Raw genomic sequence first — 19,655 nt, 5'->3', positions numbered from 1 at the left:
AGAATTGTGATTATATTTATCGACAGTATCAAAAGGCAATCTTGCCCTGGAAATTTGAAGCATCACACCAAACCACCTTCTCCAGATCAGTTCTCTTAATTTGACAAAATTGAAAACATATTCACTGCAGTCATATATTGTATTTTTAGTATTTTTTTAAAAAGTTCCATAGATGCACACAGAAAACGATATTTATTTTTGCCAAGGTACAGTACGATCTCACTGATTGGGATAGTGGAGGAGAGTGGGCTCGCATTGGAGAGTTTGGTTGCAAACGATGTAGACAAATTTCGTACATAAACTATTGCATCTATTGCACTGAACCGCATCGCAAGGGCTATACTTCATAGCTAGATGAAAACCTTGCCGGTGTTTATTTCGGTCAAAACTACCTCATTGGTTCGATGGCAACCCAACTATTGAGGTACCAACTAGTGAACAACCCCATTAGAAGACCCAAACAGTGAGGTTGTACTGTACTGTGATTTAAATTAAACTGAGATTTGAGCCCAATAGTCGTTTTCTACAGCAACGAAAAATAAAATACATACCAACACTCACTCGTGTACCCTGTCAACAAACTGGCGAGGAATACCGGCTTCCAGCAGCTCTTCCCTTGTCCTGCTGGGCAAGCTCGGAATGTAATGCAGCAGCGCTTCCCAGGCGATCACGCTCAGCCGCGGAATGGTGGTCCACATCCTGTACAGCGTGTCCGTGCGAACGTTCGTGTTATTGTTGTACCGGATACCACCGAAGATGTGCATGCAGCCGTCGCTCGTGACGGCCGCGTCGTGGAAGAACAGCGGATACGGTAGCTGCGATTTCTGCATCTTCTTCCACTGCATGGTGGACAGGCTAAGCTTCCAGATGTCGTTATAGTAGTTGACGCCATCGTAGCCCCCCGCGACAATCACCTCCAGCCCCTGGTCCGTGCGTATCTGTACGCAGGAGTGACACTTGCGGGCGGTCGGTATGCCGGGCGAGTTGGCCAGCGGGTCGGGTTTCGTCACCATGTACTCCCACTTGTTGGCTTTGATGTCGTACACGGGAATATTGGACAGGATGAACACGGCATCGCTTGTACCGCCGCCGATGACGTAGATTTTGGAATCATCGTGCGCTAGCTCGTGGCGGTATCGGCCCGACGGGTCTTCGCGAATATTTTGATTGCATTCGTATACGCATTCCCACGTCTTACTCGGCAGATGTAGCCTAAAAGCAGAGGAATAAACAGTGAGATGCGATTAGCATGCGAGTTGGTGGTATGCACGAATCATTTTAGATTTACCGATGGATATCAAGCGTATACTCGAAGCCGTTCGTTCCGCCGATGGAGTAGAGGTAATTGTCGTTAATTACAATTGCCTGGCCGTATTGCGGCGGTGGAGGGTCTCCTTTCACCTCTACCTCTAGCAGATCCTTCGGTCTGCGGCGGGGCACACACACGTGCAATCGGTTTGAGCAATTTACGCCAAATGGATATCCTGTGCCGCCAAAAACCTGCCAAGTAGAAGCGATGCAAACCAACCGTCAGTATCGCATTAAAACCAAAAAGACAGTACCACATTTAAAGAGCGATTGAGCGATGATGTCGCGTAGGTTCTAAAAATACACCACCATACCATAATCGTTTCACCGCACAACAGCATTGCGTTCGAGGCCAGCTCTGCGGGCAAATCGTTGTTCGAGTCTAGTAGCAGCGTCCACTCCTTGCGTATCATATCATACTTCCACAGCTCCTGAAACAAGTACATGTCCTCGCGCTGATCGTGGTTTCCATCCCGTGCGAGCGAGTTGTTGGGATTAAAACCTCCGAAGCAGTAGACCGACGAGTCGCTGCACACGATGCGATGGCCACTGCGAGCCTTCGGAAAGTGTCGGCCAGTGCCGAGCCTGCTGGTAAGGCTGGTGCTGCCGCCGCTGCTGCTGCTGCTGCTGCTCCGGTAATCAACGTCACACACTTCGAACGGCCGAAACGCGTAGATGGCTTTGCGCTTTGCCATCGTTTGGCTGCTCTCGTTGAGCTGGTGTACCAGTGTCCCAATGTTTATTTCCAGCACCTCCCGGATGTAGTGCAGTCTTCGCACGTCAAAGTACCTGTTCACCGTGTCGATCGCTCGTGCCAGCAGTTTGTACACGAGCAGTTGAAAAATTCTCATTACCGACGGGCTACCATACTTGTGCAGGTCGATTGTTCTGCTGCTGTTGCGGAACGAAATAATTTGGGGACACTTTTCTCTGGTTGGGCAAAAGCATGTTTTGCCAATCGGTAAAATAAAGTTGCTGTCATTCTGCGACTGTCACGGCGCTATTCAGCAGTTGCGCTGAATTGCTGAAGAGAGATAGAAAAATACCAAACAACATCTCTATACACCTTGACACGACGCCACCGCTGACAGTTGTCAATCAGATTCCAATTTTCGATGGGCGTGTTCACCTGTTCCCCAGCATAGCATTCCAGCTTTTTCGTTTAATTTCCGTTTTAAGTTCATAGTTTTATGTTCTTCTGTGTGCAATGGTGAAAGCAGAGCGCTGGTTGTGCATAGGCACGGCAATATTATGTTTCGCCACGCTGACTGCAGGTAAGTGACGAAGTGGAGTACAATTAGGGCTTGGTCAACAAGTGCGGCCACGGGATGGCAATTGAACGAATTACAGTGCAGCGGATGCGTTAATTTTCAAACAGTTCTTTTCGATAACATGTTCGATGATTATTTGTTAAAAGTTATCTCGTTTGTTGGATCATTCGATAAGTTAATTTGTTTACGTGTTTGGTTTCTTTGTGAATGAATGAATCATAGCCGACGAGGGCTTGTTCAACTGTTTGACAGGTTATGGTGGAATGCATTCCCGAATACCGACGCCCCTAATGTTTACAAACAAATTGATAGACATGGGGAAGGATGGCAAGAGCCCAAAAGCTACCCCGAAAGAATCACTGAGCTATCTCGTACGGAGATCATTACCACTCGATTCTTCCTTCTTACCTGCAGCTAATTACTACCCCGCACCTTTTTCTTTCCTCAGGTCAATACTACGTTGAGGAGGAAAAAGAGGCAAAAAGCAACATCGTCTGGTGCGCGACCAGCCAGGAGGAAACGTACAAGTGCCAGAACTTTACCAAAGCACTCGAGCGCGATGTTGCACTGTTTAACGATTTCTTCATGAACGTATCCTGTCACCACGGGTACGACCATGACGAGTGTATGGCGCTGATTAACGAGCGCAAGGCGGACGTAATGACGCTGGACGCGGGAGAAGTATTTAGCGGTGGCCGGTTCCATTCGCTCATTCCCTTGATGCACGAAGGGTACGAGGGAGGGTTTACCCAGTATCATGCCGTAGCTGTGATCAAGAAAGGATCCTTACCGGATGTAACTCATATACGACAATTGCGGGGCAAGAAGGCGTGCTTCGCATGGGTGGGCAGCCATGCCGGTTGGACGCTTCCGATTTATACCGTAAGTATTGCGGTTTCTGGCTGTTGCGATTAGAGAAAATACTTGAGAGTCTGTTGCAATCAATATAAAATGCTTTTTTGCTCTTGCAGTTGCAACGAGACGGAGGTATGGCCATTACGGACTGTAACAACATCGTCAAAACTGCCTCCGATTTCTTCGGCCCGTCGTGTGCGGTGAATGCTCTGATCGACAAGTACAACCCCATCGGCGACAACTCGAATAAGCTGTGTTCGCTGTGTACGGGCGTGGTGCCGGGGGGCAAATGTACGCCGACGGATCCGTACGCCGGCTTCGAGGGCGCCTTTCGCTGCTTAGTGGAGGCAGGTGATGTAGCCTTCTTGAAGCACACTACGGTGGAGGAAATGGTGGACAGTGGCTTTATACCGGGCGTTACCGTTGATCAGTTCGAGTTGCTGTGTCGCGATGGAACGCGCCAGCCCGTTTCGCAATACCGCCAGTGTGACTGGGGTGATGTACCGTCCCATGCGCTTGTAGTGTCCAGCGCCACGTCCAAATCTGACCGGCGAAGGCTCAAAAAGTTCTTCAGCAAAGCCGTCAACTTGTACGCATCGAAACAACGACGCTATAATAGTACCAGCGGTGCAGGGTACGATCGGCAGGATGACCGCTACCGTCCATACCAAAGTTCGTACACGTCAACTTCCACGACGACCTATTCACCCTTGAGCAACTTCGACCAGGCTGCATTCAATGACAGCCAGCCTTACGAAACGTTCGATCTGTTTGAGTCGAAGCGCTACGGAAGACGGTTGAATTTGATGTTCCAGGACACGACGCGACATTTAGCTCCGATTAACGATGACAAGCAAAACTACCAAAGGTATCTGGGCAAAGCGTTGGACCAGATCTATGAAACACGGTCGTGTCCAGTGGGAAGAATGATGCTGTGCGTCACCTCAGACGCTGAGTACGAAAAGTGCATCAAAATGCGCACCGCACTGAAGGCTCAACTCATCAAGCCAGACATGCTGTGCATGAAAGCGCACTCCCACATCACCTGCATGCAGCACATACAGTCGGGTACGGCTGACGTGACTGTGCTGGATGCTAGCGACGTGTATACGGCAGGATTGCACTACGAACTAATGCCCTTCATGTCCGAAGTGTACGACCTGGGGCTGCCAGAGTATTACGTGGTGGCCGTAGCGAAGGAGGAAGATCCGGACACTGAGCTCACCTACCTGCGTGGTAAAAATACCTGCCATTCCGGCATCAATACCGCTGCTGGGTGGGTTTATCCGATGGCGTACTTGATATCGAACGGATGGATACGCCCGTACGGTTGTGATAGCATACGGGCCGCGGCGGAGTATTTTACCAAGTCTTGCGTGCCGGGAGCTATCAGCAAGGAGTACAACACCGGCATCCCGTACGACAATATGTGCGATCTGTGCCATGGCAGCAGCTTCCGGTACTGTCGGCGTGACGCGTCGGAAGACTACTACGGTAACTCGGGTGCTTTCCGGTGTTTGGTGGAGGGCGGTGGACACGTTGCCTTTGTACGTCACACGACGGTGATTGAAAATACAGGTGGTAAGAAGCGCGAATGGTGGGCTCGCGATGCGCTGCCCGACGACTTCGAGCTGCTTTGTCCGGACGGAACCCGAGCGGAGGTCAACGAGTATAAGACCTGTAATCTCGGCAAGGTGAAATCCAACGCCATCGTAGCTCGCGGAGGACGAGGATACAATGGGACGGAGCTGAACGCGTACATCAATCTGTTTACCTATGCACAGCAATTCTACGGAAGGAAATTTTCCGACGAGTTTAGGTATTTTCTGATACGAAGAATGTCGTTCGTAGAGCAAGCGTTTGATTAATTAATGTTTGTTTTTTTTACAGCTTCAGCATGTTTTACTCCATCCCACCGTACCACGATTTGATCTTTTCCGATGCAACCCGTGGTCTGCGCGTAGTCGACTCGGACAAGCGCTGGTTCGATGCGTATCTTGGACCGAACTTTATGCGCGCACGGCGCATCACCGATTGCCATGCAGGTGCGGGTAGTTTGAAGATCAGTGCCTTCAGTAGCTTGTTGTTTGCAGTAGTGGTATTGCTCTGGCCAACAAACATATTTTAAGCTTCGGGTGTGGTTGCAACCCACCTCGTCGGATTCTTTCTAAGTAAAGTAATTTCCGTCCAATTTAGATAGCTATACCATGTTATTGCAGGAAAACGATCGCAACAGTATAATACTTTGAACATTCCAGTGCGAAGGTTCTCGAACGATAATGTGAAACTCCCACTCAACTAATTAGTTTCGTGTTGATCTATTTGTACAGTACTCTTTTGCGAATCTCTATATGCAGTTGAAACTTTAAATTGTTAATTCACTTGCGCCTCGATTTAGTAGCTTAGCTGTAGCTCTTTTTCTCATTTTACATAAAACATGATGTATTATGCTTCTTTCTTATAAGTGATCTACACAGCAACGTTCATCCGTCCAGAAGTAGAAGTGTGTGTGCATGGTGGCATTTTTGTGCCGTCTGATTAGAATGAGGAACTCTACATTTTTTTCTTACTCTTTCAGCGAAATGAATACTGCATATCAACAAGTTTTATAGCATAAAAAACGATAGCCTAAACAAACCGTTGAGTTTGTCATATTTCTGCACTGCAATCTTTATAGGTTAAAGAACAATTTTTAAATAAAACAACACAACCAAAATCACTGCGTTTCAACGTTTTAGTTTCAAATTTTCAATAAGGAGTTCAAACTTGATTGAACTCATTTTTAAAGAAAATTATTAAAATATATTTCCGAAGAAAAACAATTCAATTTCACTCAAGGAATATCACAGGTTCGCATCTGGACATCCTAGATCGTAGGTGGATATACAATGGATATACACCATTCATACTTCCAACTTCGTAAAGATTTATCCGAATGAGTTTAAGGGATTTGTGCATTTAGGGGAAAATTGGATTGTCTAACGCGTTTTTTATTCTGTTTTATTATAATTATTTTTTATTAAACCCGCTCCAAGCGATCTTAAATCTCCCAGGATTTTTCGGACTTACAATTGTCCGGAGTTGCTAGGATCAGACCAAAATCGTTTAGATTTTAATGAGCTCGAGAGTATCCACAATTCCACCCGTCACCAGTGTCGGATTTAGAGAGAGAATTGGGGCCCTAAGCGATGGAGCAGTGAAGCCACCCTGATGAGACTTCAGTCTTAGTGATCTCTGGAGCGAATCCGCGACTCAGATTGTTAGTACGATTCCGACTCCGGATAAATGGGAACCACTAGATCCGACCGGAGTCTGAGACTCTGGACGACTTCAAACGACTCCGGACGACTCCGGCACCGAACGACTCCGGACGACTCCGGGCGATTCCGAACGGCTCCAGACGATTCAGAACGACTCCGGATAATGCTGGGCGGACCTACCTTCCGGAATTGACTCCGAAATTATCGGAGTCGAATCGGAGTCGACTCCGGATTTCTGCAAAATTTACCCATCACTATTCAGTACTCACCCCTCACCCAGTATGCTGGACTTACCCCTTGGGCTGAATGTATCGCATGGTTTTTCAAGAGAAAGGTGAATTTAATAGGGGATTAGGATATCTGTTAGGGGAAGGTAGGTAAAGACGGACACGTTAAGGGAAATGGGAAAAATCTAGGGATATATAAGTGCAACGACCATGAAAATGTGCATACATTATCTTACACTCATGTTTTATCAGAAAATGTGTTGAAACTTTAAAGTTTCCATTGATTTTTGTGTTTTTTTCATGAATGAAAAACATGATTTTTTTCGTGCGGTTTTGAAATGTTCGGGTAAAACGGACACCTGATATGGGAAAGATGGACACCATGAAGGGTAAGATGGACACCTGTAGAAAAGGTTAGAAAGTGAAGAGTTTTACAGTATTTTAACAAATTCTACCGCTTTCCACGTCCTGGTACGTTTATAAACCAATTCTTGCCCTATTGCAACGACGATTCATTCAGCCGTGGTTTTAGGAGTTGTAAGCACCGCTTTAGCCGGTCTCGTAGTACAGTCGTCAACTCGTACGACTTAACAACATGCCCGTCATGGGTTCAATCCCCAAATAGATCGCGCCGCCATACGTAGGACTGACTATCCTGCTATGGGGGGAATCAATTAGTCACTGAAAGCCTAAGCCCACAAGTGGGTACAGGCAGGCCTTGACCGACATCGGTTGTTGAGCCAAAGAAGAAGAAGAAGAATATATATATATAAGAATATATATATATATATATATATATATATATATATATATATATATATATATATATATATATATATATATATATATAAATATATATATATATATATATATATATATATATATATATATATATATATATATATATATATATATATATATATATATATATATATATATTGTAGAATGCAGCATCTAAAATGTATTGAAATATCGCGCACTTACAGCACACGTTGCTTCAGCTTACAGAACAACAGTCTAGAACTACCTTTAAGGAAATTACTACGCGAAAAGACCACGACCCCGGTATTTTTGAGGGACTTGTTATAGTTTAATCCATTTTCCACCATGTCAAAATTCAACATTTAATATTTGTAATCCCATAGAATTTTTCATCTATTCCTAAACAATGCCGTATCAATGCCTCATATTTTTATTGCTTAAAGTTGTACAAGTCGTGACAAGATATTGGATTTCGTGAAGCGCCTCATCAGCGTCGAGCGAGTAATAGCATAACGAATGGCTACTATTTTGACCGGTGATTCATTTCTCGCTTATTTCATTACTTTCTCTAGTTGCTGATTGGTTTATAGCTTCGGAATACCCTTATTTAAGATATTTGAAGAAATCCATTCATCACCAATTGATATAAGAAGTAAAATAAACCAATAAATTCGGTGTCCATCTTTCCCTAAAGCAAAGTGTCCGTCTTTCCCGCTTTGGTGTCAGGATGTTTAAACCACCAGAAAACAAGATTTTGTACTGCTTTCATTCTCGTTCTTTCGCCAGTTTTTTCATTAATGATCGCGACAACCCATTCATGAAATAAAACTTCCGGAAATATAAACAATACAAGTTGTACAGCTTAAGATCGGCAGTAGTCAAATTAGATCAACAAGGGTGCACATGATTGAAAATTTATTTTGTTCGTGGATTTAACCAATTTTACATATTTTATGCCAAAAATGTTCTCAAATGTGTTGTTTTACCTTCAGTTTGGATTCTACATTGTTGAATTGCTCGAAAATTACCTTTTTCATGCATTTATGAGAAGTGTCCATCTTACCCGCAGTGTCCGTCTTTACCTACCTTCCCCTATGATAATGACTAGTTATGATGATTTTTTTAATTTGTTTATTTAAAATTCAACGGAAAGCGGTGCCCTCGTAAAGCAGTCAATACAGTACATAACATTACACAACATTCACAAAATACGTGTATACATTCACATACAGTCAATTTGTCACTAATATTAGGACGTAGAAGGACGGACGGGCGAATATTGTCGGTTTGATGACGATTTCAGTTGAACTCACGGCACATGCGAAGAAACAGATCAGAGGAGCCCAAGCGTGTACGACGCTCTTCCACGTCAAGTAGCGATCTAGCTCGGAGCAATTTAGGCGGGGCATAGCTTCGAGAGCTTCGAGAGAAGCGCTGGCGAGTTGACCTGCTTGTCTAGGAGTCCCGTAACTGTACGCATTAGATATCCTAGAAGAAGGCAAATGGAATACTTCAGGGTTTTTTCCTACCACTTAGACTTTGGATTCCGTGGTAAAATTATCAACTTGCACCACTCAATAACATGCCCGTCGTAGGTTCAAACTCCGTCCTGACCGTTCCCTTCATACGTATAATTGATAATCCTGCTGTGGATAATCAACGAGACACTGATAACCAAGACCAATAGTGGTATTGGCAGGTCTTGACCGATAACTGTTGTTGCGTCAAAGAAGAAGAAAAAGAAGAAGCAGAAAAATGGAGATGTCCTGATCATATTGGACATCAAAATTAGGTGGACTTGGGTCAATGTTTAATAAACTACCGTTACATCTTTTCTAATGAGTTTTATGGAACTCATATTGATCAAAACAAACATTTTGATTTTTTGAATTTAACCATCAAAATTAGTAGTTCATTTCGCTCATGAAAACTAAATTTTATGCTCAAATGTGGTATATTCATTCTCATAATCATAGTTTAAATACAATTGTTTGGTTTCAAATATTTATTTTTTTATATTTTGGAATAAATGTAATTTTAATTTAACTTTGAAAATTGTGTCGACGCGCAGAAACATTTTCTACCGAATGGAATCAACTTTTTACGTCTTCAACAGTCTTCAACTTCAACCAACAGAACAGTCCTTAGTTATTTGCAAAAACAATAAATTTGTGTACAATAAATTTATAAAGCGGTTTATATTTATAAATTAAATTTTTGCGATAGTTATAACATTCCCGATTATTAATATTTTGTTCAAGATAAAGGAGTTTTAAAAACATCTTAGATTATTGTTTAAATGGTTTATATGGAATTCTACCGGATTAAATTAAAGATTTTTGTTAGTAGTCATTTATAATTGACCATCGTGTCTAATTAATAGCGAAAGACAAAGGAACAGTCAAGCGTACGTACTAAAAAGGCAAAAAACTAACTGCATCTAGATCTATTGAGCAAAAGTGGAGCGAAGTAATTGCTTCCCGGTATTAGGAACGATAGTGTTAGTTCCTACAACCTAGAACCACTTTATAAACCCGGAATTCGCTTTAAATTCCAATAGCCATCAATGGTTACAAGAAAATAACAGGAAAATACCGACCCATATTATTGCTTCTAATTTAAATTAATCTATTCAATTACACCACCAATACGCTCATTGTTCTGCTCCTTTGTGCAATGGAATTTCCAGAATATTGCCCATCATTCGAACGGATAAATAAGGCTATCCGCATGAATGCTTCACTTGACTCACGTTACATTTCCCATAGAGGGCACACTTCCGCACAAGTGTTTGAGTTCATGAATCATTTGCTTTGACCAATGTCCTGTAAACTCGCAAACGTTGAACGAATCGAAAGCTCAAACATCTTTTCAATCGTTTTCTGACCGCGAAACACAAATAAATGGTTTTATAATCAAACGAATTGCTTCGAAAGGAAGCTTTTATATTGTGTACATTGAAGTGCTCACAAACAATTCTCGTTGAACAATAACTTAAAGTAGTCAAATACGAGGATGGTGGATGGTTTCAATCTGATTTTGTAAAAGTGCGGCACAATGTTCGTAGATCGCAGGCATTATATTCGTAACAAGCTGTTTATCCTGCTTGCGTAGATGAAAATGAACAATGGTAGGTGAAAACGAACGAATGGAAAGATAAATGATACGAGAATGAATTTGATTTGAAAGGAGTAGGGATAAAAAATGAACGGATTCTGCGCAGTAGCGTGCAAGGACTGCAATGAATGAAAGATGAATCATAACCGAATTAAAAGTGTTAGTTTCGAAAATTCATCCAAAATACGCATGGTGGGGATAAAACGGTAGTTGAACATGAATGTCCCTGATTAAATGAATAACAATGAACATTTTTTGGTGGCATTTTATTTTGAAATAATGCTTTTGGATCCAAGATGAGCAAAGAAAACAATTACCAACTGTTAGCAACCCTTATGATCATGAATGGTAATTTTTAGTAGTTGCTGTTGTTAAGTTTTTCTGTGATATGAAATTTGTAAAATCACATTGCTTTAGTTTATTTTATGCAGATCATACTTCTGTTGGGAATAAGGTTGCATTTTCTGAATTAGTCAAACTATTCTAATAGCATTTTAAACAGAAAATATCTCTAAATATTTAATAATGTGAACATAATTGTAATATTTGTAATGTCTAGTGACAATGGCCTCAGCCATTAAAGCCGGGATAACGGACTGGCAGACGAAGGCGCGAGACCGTGAGCGGTTTCGGACACTCCTTAGGCAGGCCAAGACCGCAAAGCGGTTGTAGCGCTGGATAAGTAAGTAAGTGAGTGACACCCACATCAAACAACGAGTGTGATAATTTAATGCAAACGCCCTCCATAAAGACATTTGCGCGTTATCTTAATATCAATATAAAAAAAACAACAACCACACTGTCCTTAACAATGGAGACGCCTGGTTGTTGTGCATTGTGGCGTCTTACCAGGCACGGGTACACGTTGCACACTTCACCGATGCACATAACGACTGATGGTAGCTGATAATTCCGACAACAGCTTCAAATGTCACCATCCGTCATCAACCACATATTCCCTTATCACTATGTCTAAATCACCGCCAACGATTCGTTAAAAAAACCAAGACAGGAGCAAAGATGCCGTGGTAAGTCATCGAAACCGCGTCACTTTATTATCGGTGTGGTTGAGCTGTTCCTTTCCCGAAGGGATTAATTTGACACATGCCAATCACGACTATCGTTAGCAAATGATGCAAACGATGATAGTGAAAAGCAATCCAGGAAACGTGACGCCTTTCTTGTCGCAAAACGGTCGACTTGACGACATGCGTTACACGCGGAGTGTCTTTCGAAACGAGCGTCTTTGGATTCGATTTTTTTTTGTATTTTTCCTACACAGTTATGTTTCACATATCGTAAAGGTGTGGCCGATGGATTGAAATAACATCCGTTTGGATTGTAATACGATAAGAATGAATCGATACGTTGTGGGATTGAACACCTTCTACCCTCCGGTGGTAGTTAGATTATATCGTCTAGTGTGGTCAACGCGTAGTTAAAACTGGAGGATATTTCGCATTATATTATACATATTTTATTATAGATATTTCCATGGCGTACAACTTTCTTTTACTTATCAGCTTATACATTTACAAGATTAATGAGAATTATGAATGGTCCGTTAAGGCTTCAACGTTATTAACTTTCTTTAAGAAAGGTGGAACACATTCTATTAGAATACAAATTAATTTAAATGATTGTTGGTTAGTTCTACTAATTTGTTTTAAGCCTTTAAAAAATTTCAAGTTTTTCTAAAAGTATTTGTGCTATAGTAAAACGAAGGAATATTTCGCCATATTGACATACATCAACATGGCGTGAGGTCAATGGTAATGATGATGGTGTTAGTAGCGTGTGTTGGTGAAATTAAGAATGCTCAAGCATTGGGCCGTCTTACCGTGGTCCTTGACAACGCGGAGCGTACCGGCTGAAAGGATAGTCCCAGTGTGTGCCAGGCTTCACGATGTTTAGTGCCGTGGGAGATCATCTGAGTGGGACCGCCCTGCGAGAGGATTACGGTTACGGGCGGTCTAGTCAGCAGATGCTTCTTCTGGCCGGTCGCCAAAACGGCAGTACTTTGGGCGATGCCGACGGTTCGTTCAACGCGAATAAGGCGTTACTAATGAGTGCCCCAACAGTCAGCGTGCTGTTGATGACCACTTCCTACGGATCGTACGGCGTGGAGCTACCGCCAACAGTACCCTCGGCCGGCCTGCCCGGCCTGCCGCTGGGAGGGAACGACTCTTCCGTCCACTACCAGCCGCCACCCACCGTCCATCATCCGGCCGATGCCGTCACCCTGTCTCCGGCGCAGGAGTTCGATCAGCAAACGTTCGTGTACTACGCGGAGGTGCTGAGTGTGATCAACTTCTACTACGTCCCGGCCTTGGTGCTGTTCGGCAGTATCGGGAACGTGCTGTCGGTGCTGGTGTTTTTCAAAACCAAGCTGCGAAAGCTTTCCTCCTCCTACTACCTGGCCGCGCTCGGGCTCAGCGATACGTTCTACCTGATTGGCCAGTTCGTGGCCTGGCTGAACCTGGTCGACCTGAAAATCTACATCCAGGAAATCTGCTGCCGCTTTTTCACCTTCTCCAGCTCGCTGTGCTGCTTCCTGTCCGTCTGGTTCGTGGTCGCCTTCACCGTCGAACGGTTCATTGCCGTGTTGTATCCGCTGAAGCGCCAGACCATGTGCACGGTTCGGCGCGCGAAGATTGTTATCTTCGCGCTGACAATTGCGGGAATTTTCATCAGCCTGCCGATATTTTTCTTCGCTTCACCGCAGTTCTCCGCTTCCATGAACGACACCATCTGCGATATTGTGCAGGAGTACAAAGTGAGTAGCTTTAGTAGCCAGCAGCACGACAGTGTATAACAATTGGTTCACCTCTATGGTTAGCATAGCGCACACGTACTTTGCTTCCAGCTAGTGGTGTTTCCGGAGAATGAAACCGTGACGGTGGCTTTGGCCATTGTTTCACCCAACTTCCTACACAAAAGAAAGTGATTGCAACTTTTTTTTTCTCCCGCCCTGGATTTTTACCCTACCATGGTGTTGTTGCAAGCAATTGTTTACTGTACAGGGTTCCCATGTCCAAGCTCGGAGCACGGGGAGGTGATGATGGTGGACACCTGCGTATTTGTTGCGTAGGATAATTGCTTCCGGAGCGACTGCGAATGAAATATAGGAAGGAAAGAAAACCTTCATTTATCATTATTGCATGGTTGAGAATTGCGCCCTTTTGTCCATCTGGCATGCGGGTTAGGTTGGTGTTTATTTGCAGATTTGTTCAGATTGCAGAAGAATGAAACCTTTTGTAACACCCGTTCGCATGGAAGGATAACAGATTCATTTACCCTCAATTAAATTGTTCGGAAGAGATGGCCTTTGTTTGACCTAAGTAAACAATTTATCTCATGTTTGGCAGCAAACTCCGCCAACAGAACTCCCTCACGGCTGAGAGATTTTCTGTTGTTCGCTTCGATTGTGCTGAATTGGGGAACGTGATAGCATGTTTGTTCAATAAGGGCAACAGAAAACGTAGTTAAATTTATTTTAAAAACTCCAGTTTAATATGATTTAATTTAGCATTAAAAGGGATACGATCAAACTTAACGAAATTGTGATGAGGTAAGCTAACGTAATTAATGTCTCTCTGAAACACCACAAGCGGGTAATAATACCACGAAACAGTATGCGTGATGCCATCAGAATGCAGCTGCTGAGCTTTAATTTATACCCAACTATTTTGCAATTTATACACAACTATTTTATAGCAGCGATTCAGTAGAAAACAGCATTAAATAGTCGCAAATAATTAGCTGACATTCAGTGGAAGCTTCGCGGGAAGAATGACATATGCCAAGGATTACAATGGGTACAGCGTTTTTCAATGAAACAGGCTTTTTATCATTAAAGTAGTTATGACTATAAAACGATATCCTATAAAATCCTAAATTCCTAAAAGATTATCTTTTTCATTGAAAAAGTGCAATTTTTTGAGCATTTGATAAGGGTTTAATGGGGTAATTTAAAAGCATTTTAAATATTTGATTGTTGAAGACGAATCGCGATACAGTAAAACATCGTTTATCAAGACTGGACTCCACCCGTATACTCTGATAACACGAATATTTGGTCCAAGAGTTTGTTTTTTACTCTAGTTAGTTTTTTTTAGTAAGCCGGTCTCGTAATACAGTCGTCAAATCGTACGACTTAACAACATGCCCGTCATGGGTTCAATCCCCAAATAGACCGCGCTGCCATACGTAGGACTGACTATCCTGCTATGGGGGGGGGAATCAATTAGTCACTGAAAGTCAAGCCCACAAGCACAAGTGGGTACAGGCAAGCCTTGACCGACATCGGTTGTTGAGCCAAAGAAGAAGAAGAAGAAGTTTTTTAAACACAATTCATGGTATTTTTGAGTTTGTAGCAGTACATGTTAAAGGGAATAATTGAAATGTGTCCTGAATTTAAATGTTTTTTGGTACGATATTATTGCCTGATAACGGATTTCAAGGGCTGGTCTCAACTCATACTTCTACAACAATATGCCCGTCATGGGTTCAAGCCCCGAATGGACCGTGCCCCCAGAAGTAGGTCTGACTATCCTGAAATAGTAATCAATAAGTCATAGAAAGCCAAGCCCACTAGTGGTACAGGCAGACCTTGACCGACAACGGTTTAGTGTCAAAGAAGAAGAATAGATTTTTCAAACCTCCTCCTCGGCGCGTCATACTACCTTTGTATTGAGCTGTCAGTTTTTTTCAGCAGCACGGATAAGAGGGCAGCTAAGTAAAAGGTATGAGGATAAACGGAGTTCTACTGTGTGTGTGAAAAAAGACGAGCTTTTTCTAGATTACTAGGGGAATCTGATGATTTATCAATAATGAAAACATTATTACAAAAACGATTATTTTTTCATGTTTATTGAGTCATCATACTGCGACTATATCTGCTTTTCAAATATGTTCATAATTTATTATGATTTTAACTGCTCAATAGAAAAATATAAATAAATAAATAAATGCAATATATAAACAAGATAATAAAAATAAAAATTAATAAATAAATAAAAGTAAATGAATGATTAAACAAATAAATAAATAAATAAATACATATATCAATAAATAAATAAATAAATAAATCAATATATAAAAAACTAAAAAATAAATTATTTAAAAAATGAATAAATAAATAAACAAATAAATAAGTACATAAATGAATCAATAAATAGAGATTTCCATCGTATATTCAGTACATTTCGGTTATCAAAAGAAAATAGGTTGGAATGTTTGATGAATGCATGGCAAATAATGTATAAATTGCTTCCATTTAACTTATTTAACTTATTCATTTATTGAAAACCCATTTATATTTTCTCTACTTAATTTATCTGAAGTATTTTAAATTTAATTTAATATTATTTTGTTTTTAACATTATACTTAAAACTATAAAAACAGCATTATACCTGAAAATTTGATAGTTACCCTTTACCTTAAATTTCTTCTTCGTGGTAATGGTGTAAAAACTTACGTAGTCGTGCCTACCTACGCAAGGCTTTCTAGACTGATTAGTACCACATAAGAATGTGGGAATTTAACCTTGTGGGAATTAAACCCTTCCAGTCTTATAGAATACGACGTGACTATCCGATAGACCACCGACCCTTCCTAACATTTTCTCTAGGCTATATTTTATTGCAAACGACTCACAAGTTCAAACATTGTAGCTTCGTTGCGCTTTATATATTTTATTTAATATAACATGCCAATTTGTGCATCCATCTAACACTTCAAAGGTCCAAATAATTCTAAAACGATCACACGACACACTGGCATTCGCAACGAATTGATTGATTCGTAACATCCAAGCTTTTGTTATTCGCAATGTGCACACGCAACAATGTGTTATTCGTTTGCTTAATTTTACTCACCAACAGGGATATTTGAGAGGCACCCAGATTAGCTCGTTATTCAAAATAAACGTCAAGAGAGGTGCTTGTTATAAAATCCTTTTATTTCACAATTGTAAAACTAATGTCAGGGTTGATTTATATCTTTTTTTTACAAACAAATCACACACCAGACTGTTACGCATATTTCATCGTTCATATTGTTTATTAAAATATTTTGTAGTAATGGTTTCATTAATGTATAGTTATCCTTGGTATTAACAGACACATTCCTCTAGCGATTAGTATTCTTGCCCCAATCGACCCCGTCGTAACGAAAATTACTTGAAATGAATAACATTTCACGCAGTTTTTCGACCAGTTAGTTGCCTTGCCATGGCCTTATAACAACTGGCAAATATTCGAATGCATAACAATGGTCCCATTGTCCTTTCAATGTTTGTTCCCACTCTCCCCTTCCTTTTCCGTTGCAGGACCAGGCGGCAATGTTCAACTTTCTCGATTTCATACTGGTGTTTGTGGTACCGTTTACGATAATTGTCGTGCTCAACACGATCACCGCACTGACGGTGTGGAAGTTTGCCAGCATTAGACGCACGATGACCATACCACGGAGGTACGTACGTATGCACACGATTGCTATTATTACACATCGCTCCATTATGAATGTGACCGACAGGGTGAAAGCGTTTCAACCGGACGCGAACCTCGAATGACACACCATATCCTTGTTGTTACAGTTACGGGACAAACGTGCGCGAATCCCGGCGACAGCTGAACATTTCGAGCAGCCAGCTCTTTGGCAACGGCACTGTCCCCGTCCAGCAGATACAACTCTACAGTAAGTATGGCTACGGACCGTTACCATCCGATAGAACGTTCGGAATGTCCGGCACGTGGACATACCTTACATACCGCATCCGCACACACAGACGAAAGCGAACGAATGGAAGCAAGTTTCGTCCGGTTTAGATAGTGACGTTCAGATAGTTGGGCTACACATCCTTGGGGCACTTCGGCACAATGATGCCATAGTTACTAATGTCGTTATACAAACTTTTGTTTTCGGTCTAATCTTGCCCATCCCGTAGGTCGTAGCCGGGTTGCGAATTCTCAAATCAAGGTTACTAAAATGCTGCTTATCGTTTCAACGGTGTTCGTTTGTTTGAACCTACCCAGCTACATTGTGCGTGTAAAGATCTACCTAGAGGTAAGTGGAATGTAGGCTCTTGATGAAAACTTTGCATCTCTCGGTTAGGTTACTAGCCACAGACAAGATATACTATTCCAGTACCCTGTGGCGAGACCCAGCATGCGAAGATACGTTGCAAACAGTTTGGGGAATGTTTTTCTATCAACCTTTTGAAGTGTGAACTTGGCAAGTATGCCGCAGGAGTTTCCGTAGATACCATAACTGATGTATATCCGCTCGCTCTAATTAGTTATCAGTCTATGTCAATAGTCAGCACTGCCCGACCCCCTAGCATTAAATGGAACTGCGATTTCTTTGAACTTGAAGAAGCGTAGATTAAACGTAATTTAGAAGTTACGATTGTTGGATTCGGTTGTGATTTCTATTTCTCTCGTTGCCGCTCCCAACAGACGGAACACACCAACATGAACATCTATCTGGTGCAGAACTGCTGTCAACTGTTTTTCATGACGAACTTCGGCATCAACTTCATTCTGTACTGCGTTAGTGGGCAAAACTTTCGGTAAGCTTTGTTATGGGACGCATGTGTGTGTGAGTGGGTGTGTGTGTGCGAGTGTGGTGTTCCGGGCGACTGAAAGTTTTAACTATTCCGCGTTCTACACATTCACAGGAAGGCGATTTTTGGTATGTTCCAGAAGCGTAGCCAGCGGCAAATAAATCTCGAGCATACCTCCGGTACTCAGGTTACAGGTAACGCAAACAAATATTCACCGAAACCACGAGAAACGTCTCTCTATTGAGTTATGATTTCTTAATGCATTGTTTACGGTGTGTCACAGAATTCGTCCTCCGCTCCAATGGTTCCAAGATGCGAAGAAACACCACCATATCAGACACCGCAGATGCGACGACGTGGCGGGAGTTGGCCGACTATGAAATTACCAACTTTGTTAAGTAGCAGTAGTCTCCTGTGGTTGTCTTAGCATAGCTAAGCTCATTTAAATATGTGTAATAGTGAATGGCGTGACAGGAGTGCTGGTAATGTGGTGATATTTTCAGCGAACGAACACTCTCTGTGCGAAAGTTGTTTAAGGTTTAAGTGCTAAATGGCATATTACAAATTGTGTAAATACTGGTGCTTTCCCAAGGCGGTAAAATATACATCCTTATTTTTTTACACGTTCAATTGAAGGATTTATCATAAACACTCTACATACGCAATGAGAATATCCGAAATCCGCAATCATTAATGACAGGTAAGGATGTGGGATGGGAAATCAAACCCCTGCATGATGGTATTTGTGCATGGATTATGAACCTTTTGTTTACATGTAAATGTGTCAGCACTTGTTGTCCAGAATAAAATAAGAAGTAAAACTCTAGTTTACTTTTTGTTCATGTTCTCAATAAGTTTGAAAAATGTTGGGTGAATTAAAACAAATGTTTAAATGATACAACCAGGCCGTCCTTACGAGGAATAAAAAAACAAACAAATATTGATTTACTTTATAACAATATTTATATTTTGTTTATCTAGCAATATCTTGATAGCAAATTTAATAACTTAACTTTTTCTTTATTTTAATGAATGACAGCACATGCTTTTCATAGTGGGCTGATTTTCCAAATTATCAAATAATAATTATAACGACACTTACCACATACTGTTGTTATTTATGTATGCTATATTTGTTCCGATAGTACGATTGATTTATTCTATTTTAAAATCAATTATCTTATTGCACTGTAGAAAGGAAAACATGTGAAACATCTTGGAATGGAAAGTGGAGTTTCTGCAGACATCTGATAATATAAAAATCTAGAATGCTGTGATGAAACAGGT

General features: G+C 41.7%; 3 protein-coding genes across 3 annotated transcripts; 2 read left to right on the top strand and 1 right to left on the bottom strand.

The window, feature by feature from the left end:
- Nucleotides 1–109: 109 nt before the first annotated feature.
- LOC120898856 (kelch domain-containing protein 10 homolog) lies at nucleotides 110–2,297 on the bottom strand. The gene is made up of 3 exons (XM_040305266.1): nucleotides 1,623–2,297; nucleotides 1,289–1,500; nucleotides 110–1,212 (listed from the first exon to the last, which is right to left on the bottom strand). Exons 1-3 carry the CDS (start codon nucleotides 2,157–2,159, stop codon nucleotides 558–560), a joined length of 1,404 nt encoding a protein of 467 aa, XP_040161200.1. The 5' UTR covers nucleotides 2,160–2,297; the 3' UTR covers nucleotides 110–557.
- A 99-nt stretch (nucleotides 2,298–2,396) lies between these two features.
- Nucleotides 2,397–6,150, top strand: LOC120898853 (melanotransferrin). Its single transcript, XM_040305263.1, has 4 exons — nucleotides 2,397–2,582; nucleotides 3,028–3,461; nucleotides 3,551–5,253; nucleotides 5,325–6,150. Exons 1-4 carry the CDS (start codon nucleotides 2,516–2,518, stop codon nucleotides 5,560–5,562), a joined length of 2,442 nt encoding a protein of 813 aa, XP_040161197.1. The 5' UTR covers nucleotides 2,397–2,515; the 3' UTR covers nucleotides 5,563–6,150.
- Nucleotides 6,151–12,560: 6,410 nt separating this feature from the next.
- On the top strand, nucleotides 12,561–18,983 carry LOC120897341 (growth hormone secretagogue receptor type 1-like). Its single transcript, XM_040302157.1, has 7 exons — nucleotides 12,561–13,576; nucleotides 17,133–17,275; nucleotides 17,400–17,500; nucleotides 17,751–17,869; nucleotides 18,262–18,374; nucleotides 18,483–18,562; nucleotides 18,652–18,983. The coding sequence occupies exons 1-7, from the start codon at nucleotides 12,707–12,709 to the stop codon at nucleotides 18,768–18,770; spliced, it is 1,545 nt and encodes a 514-aa protein (XP_040158091.1). The 5' UTR covers nucleotides 12,561–12,706; the 3' UTR covers nucleotides 18,771–18,983.
- The last annotated feature ends 672 nt before the right edge of the window (nucleotides 18,984–19,655 follow it).

This window comes from Anopheles arabiensis, chromosome 2, assembly GCF_016920715.1.
Source record: "Anopheles arabiensis isolate DONGOLA chromosome 2, AaraD3, whole genome shotgun sequence".
NCBI lineage: Eukaryota > Metazoa > Arthropoda > Insecta > Diptera > Culicidae > Anopheles > Anopheles arabiensis.
Note: the sequence above shows the minus strand (reverse complement) of the source record. Positions and strands in the feature narration are given on the sequence as shown.

What these genes read in the sequence shown, in the direction of transcription:
- LOC120898856 (XM_040305266.1), bottom strand. Translation starts at nt 2,159, where the DNA reads ATGAGAATTTTTCAACTGCTCGTGTACAAACTGCTGGCACGAGCGATC. An exon ending in TGTGCGGTGAAACGATTATG is followed by an intron (nt 1,501 to 1,622) that starts GTATGGTGGTGT and finishes TCTACTTGGCAG; the next exon opens with GTTTTTGGCGGCACAGGATA. An exon ending in TATACGCTTGATATCCATCG is followed by an intron (nt 1,213 to 1,288) that starts GTAAATCTAAAA and finishes CTCTGCTTTTAG; the next exon opens with GCTACATCTGCCGAGTAAGA.
- LOC120898853 (XM_040305263.1), top strand. Translation starts at nt 2,516, where the DNA reads ATGGTGAAAGCAGAGCGCTGGTTGTGCATAGGCACGGCAATATTATGT. An exon ending in TTTCGCCACGCTGACTGCAG is followed by an intron (nt 2,583 to 3,027) that starts GTAAGTGACGAA and finishes TTCTTTCCTCAG; the next exon opens with GTCAATACTACGTTGAGGAG. An exon ending in GGACGCTTCCGATTTATACC is followed by an intron (nt 3,462 to 3,550) that starts GTAAGTATTGCG and finishes TTGCTCTTGCAG; the next exon opens with TTGCAACGAGACGGAGGTAT.
- LOC120897341 (XM_040302157.1), top strand. Translation starts at nt 12,707, where the DNA reads ATGTTTAGTGCCGTGGGAGATCATCTGAGTGGGACCGCCCTGCGAGAG. An exon ending in GTGTAAAGATCTACCTAGAG is followed by an intron (nt 17,870 to 18,261) that starts GTAAGTGGAATG and finishes CGCTCCCAACAG; the next exon opens with ACGGAACACACCAACATGAA. An exon ending in CTCCGGTACTCAGGTTACAG is followed by an intron (nt 18,563 to 18,651) that starts GTAACGCAAACA and finishes GGTGTGTCACAG; the next exon opens with AATTCGTCCTCCGCTCCAAT.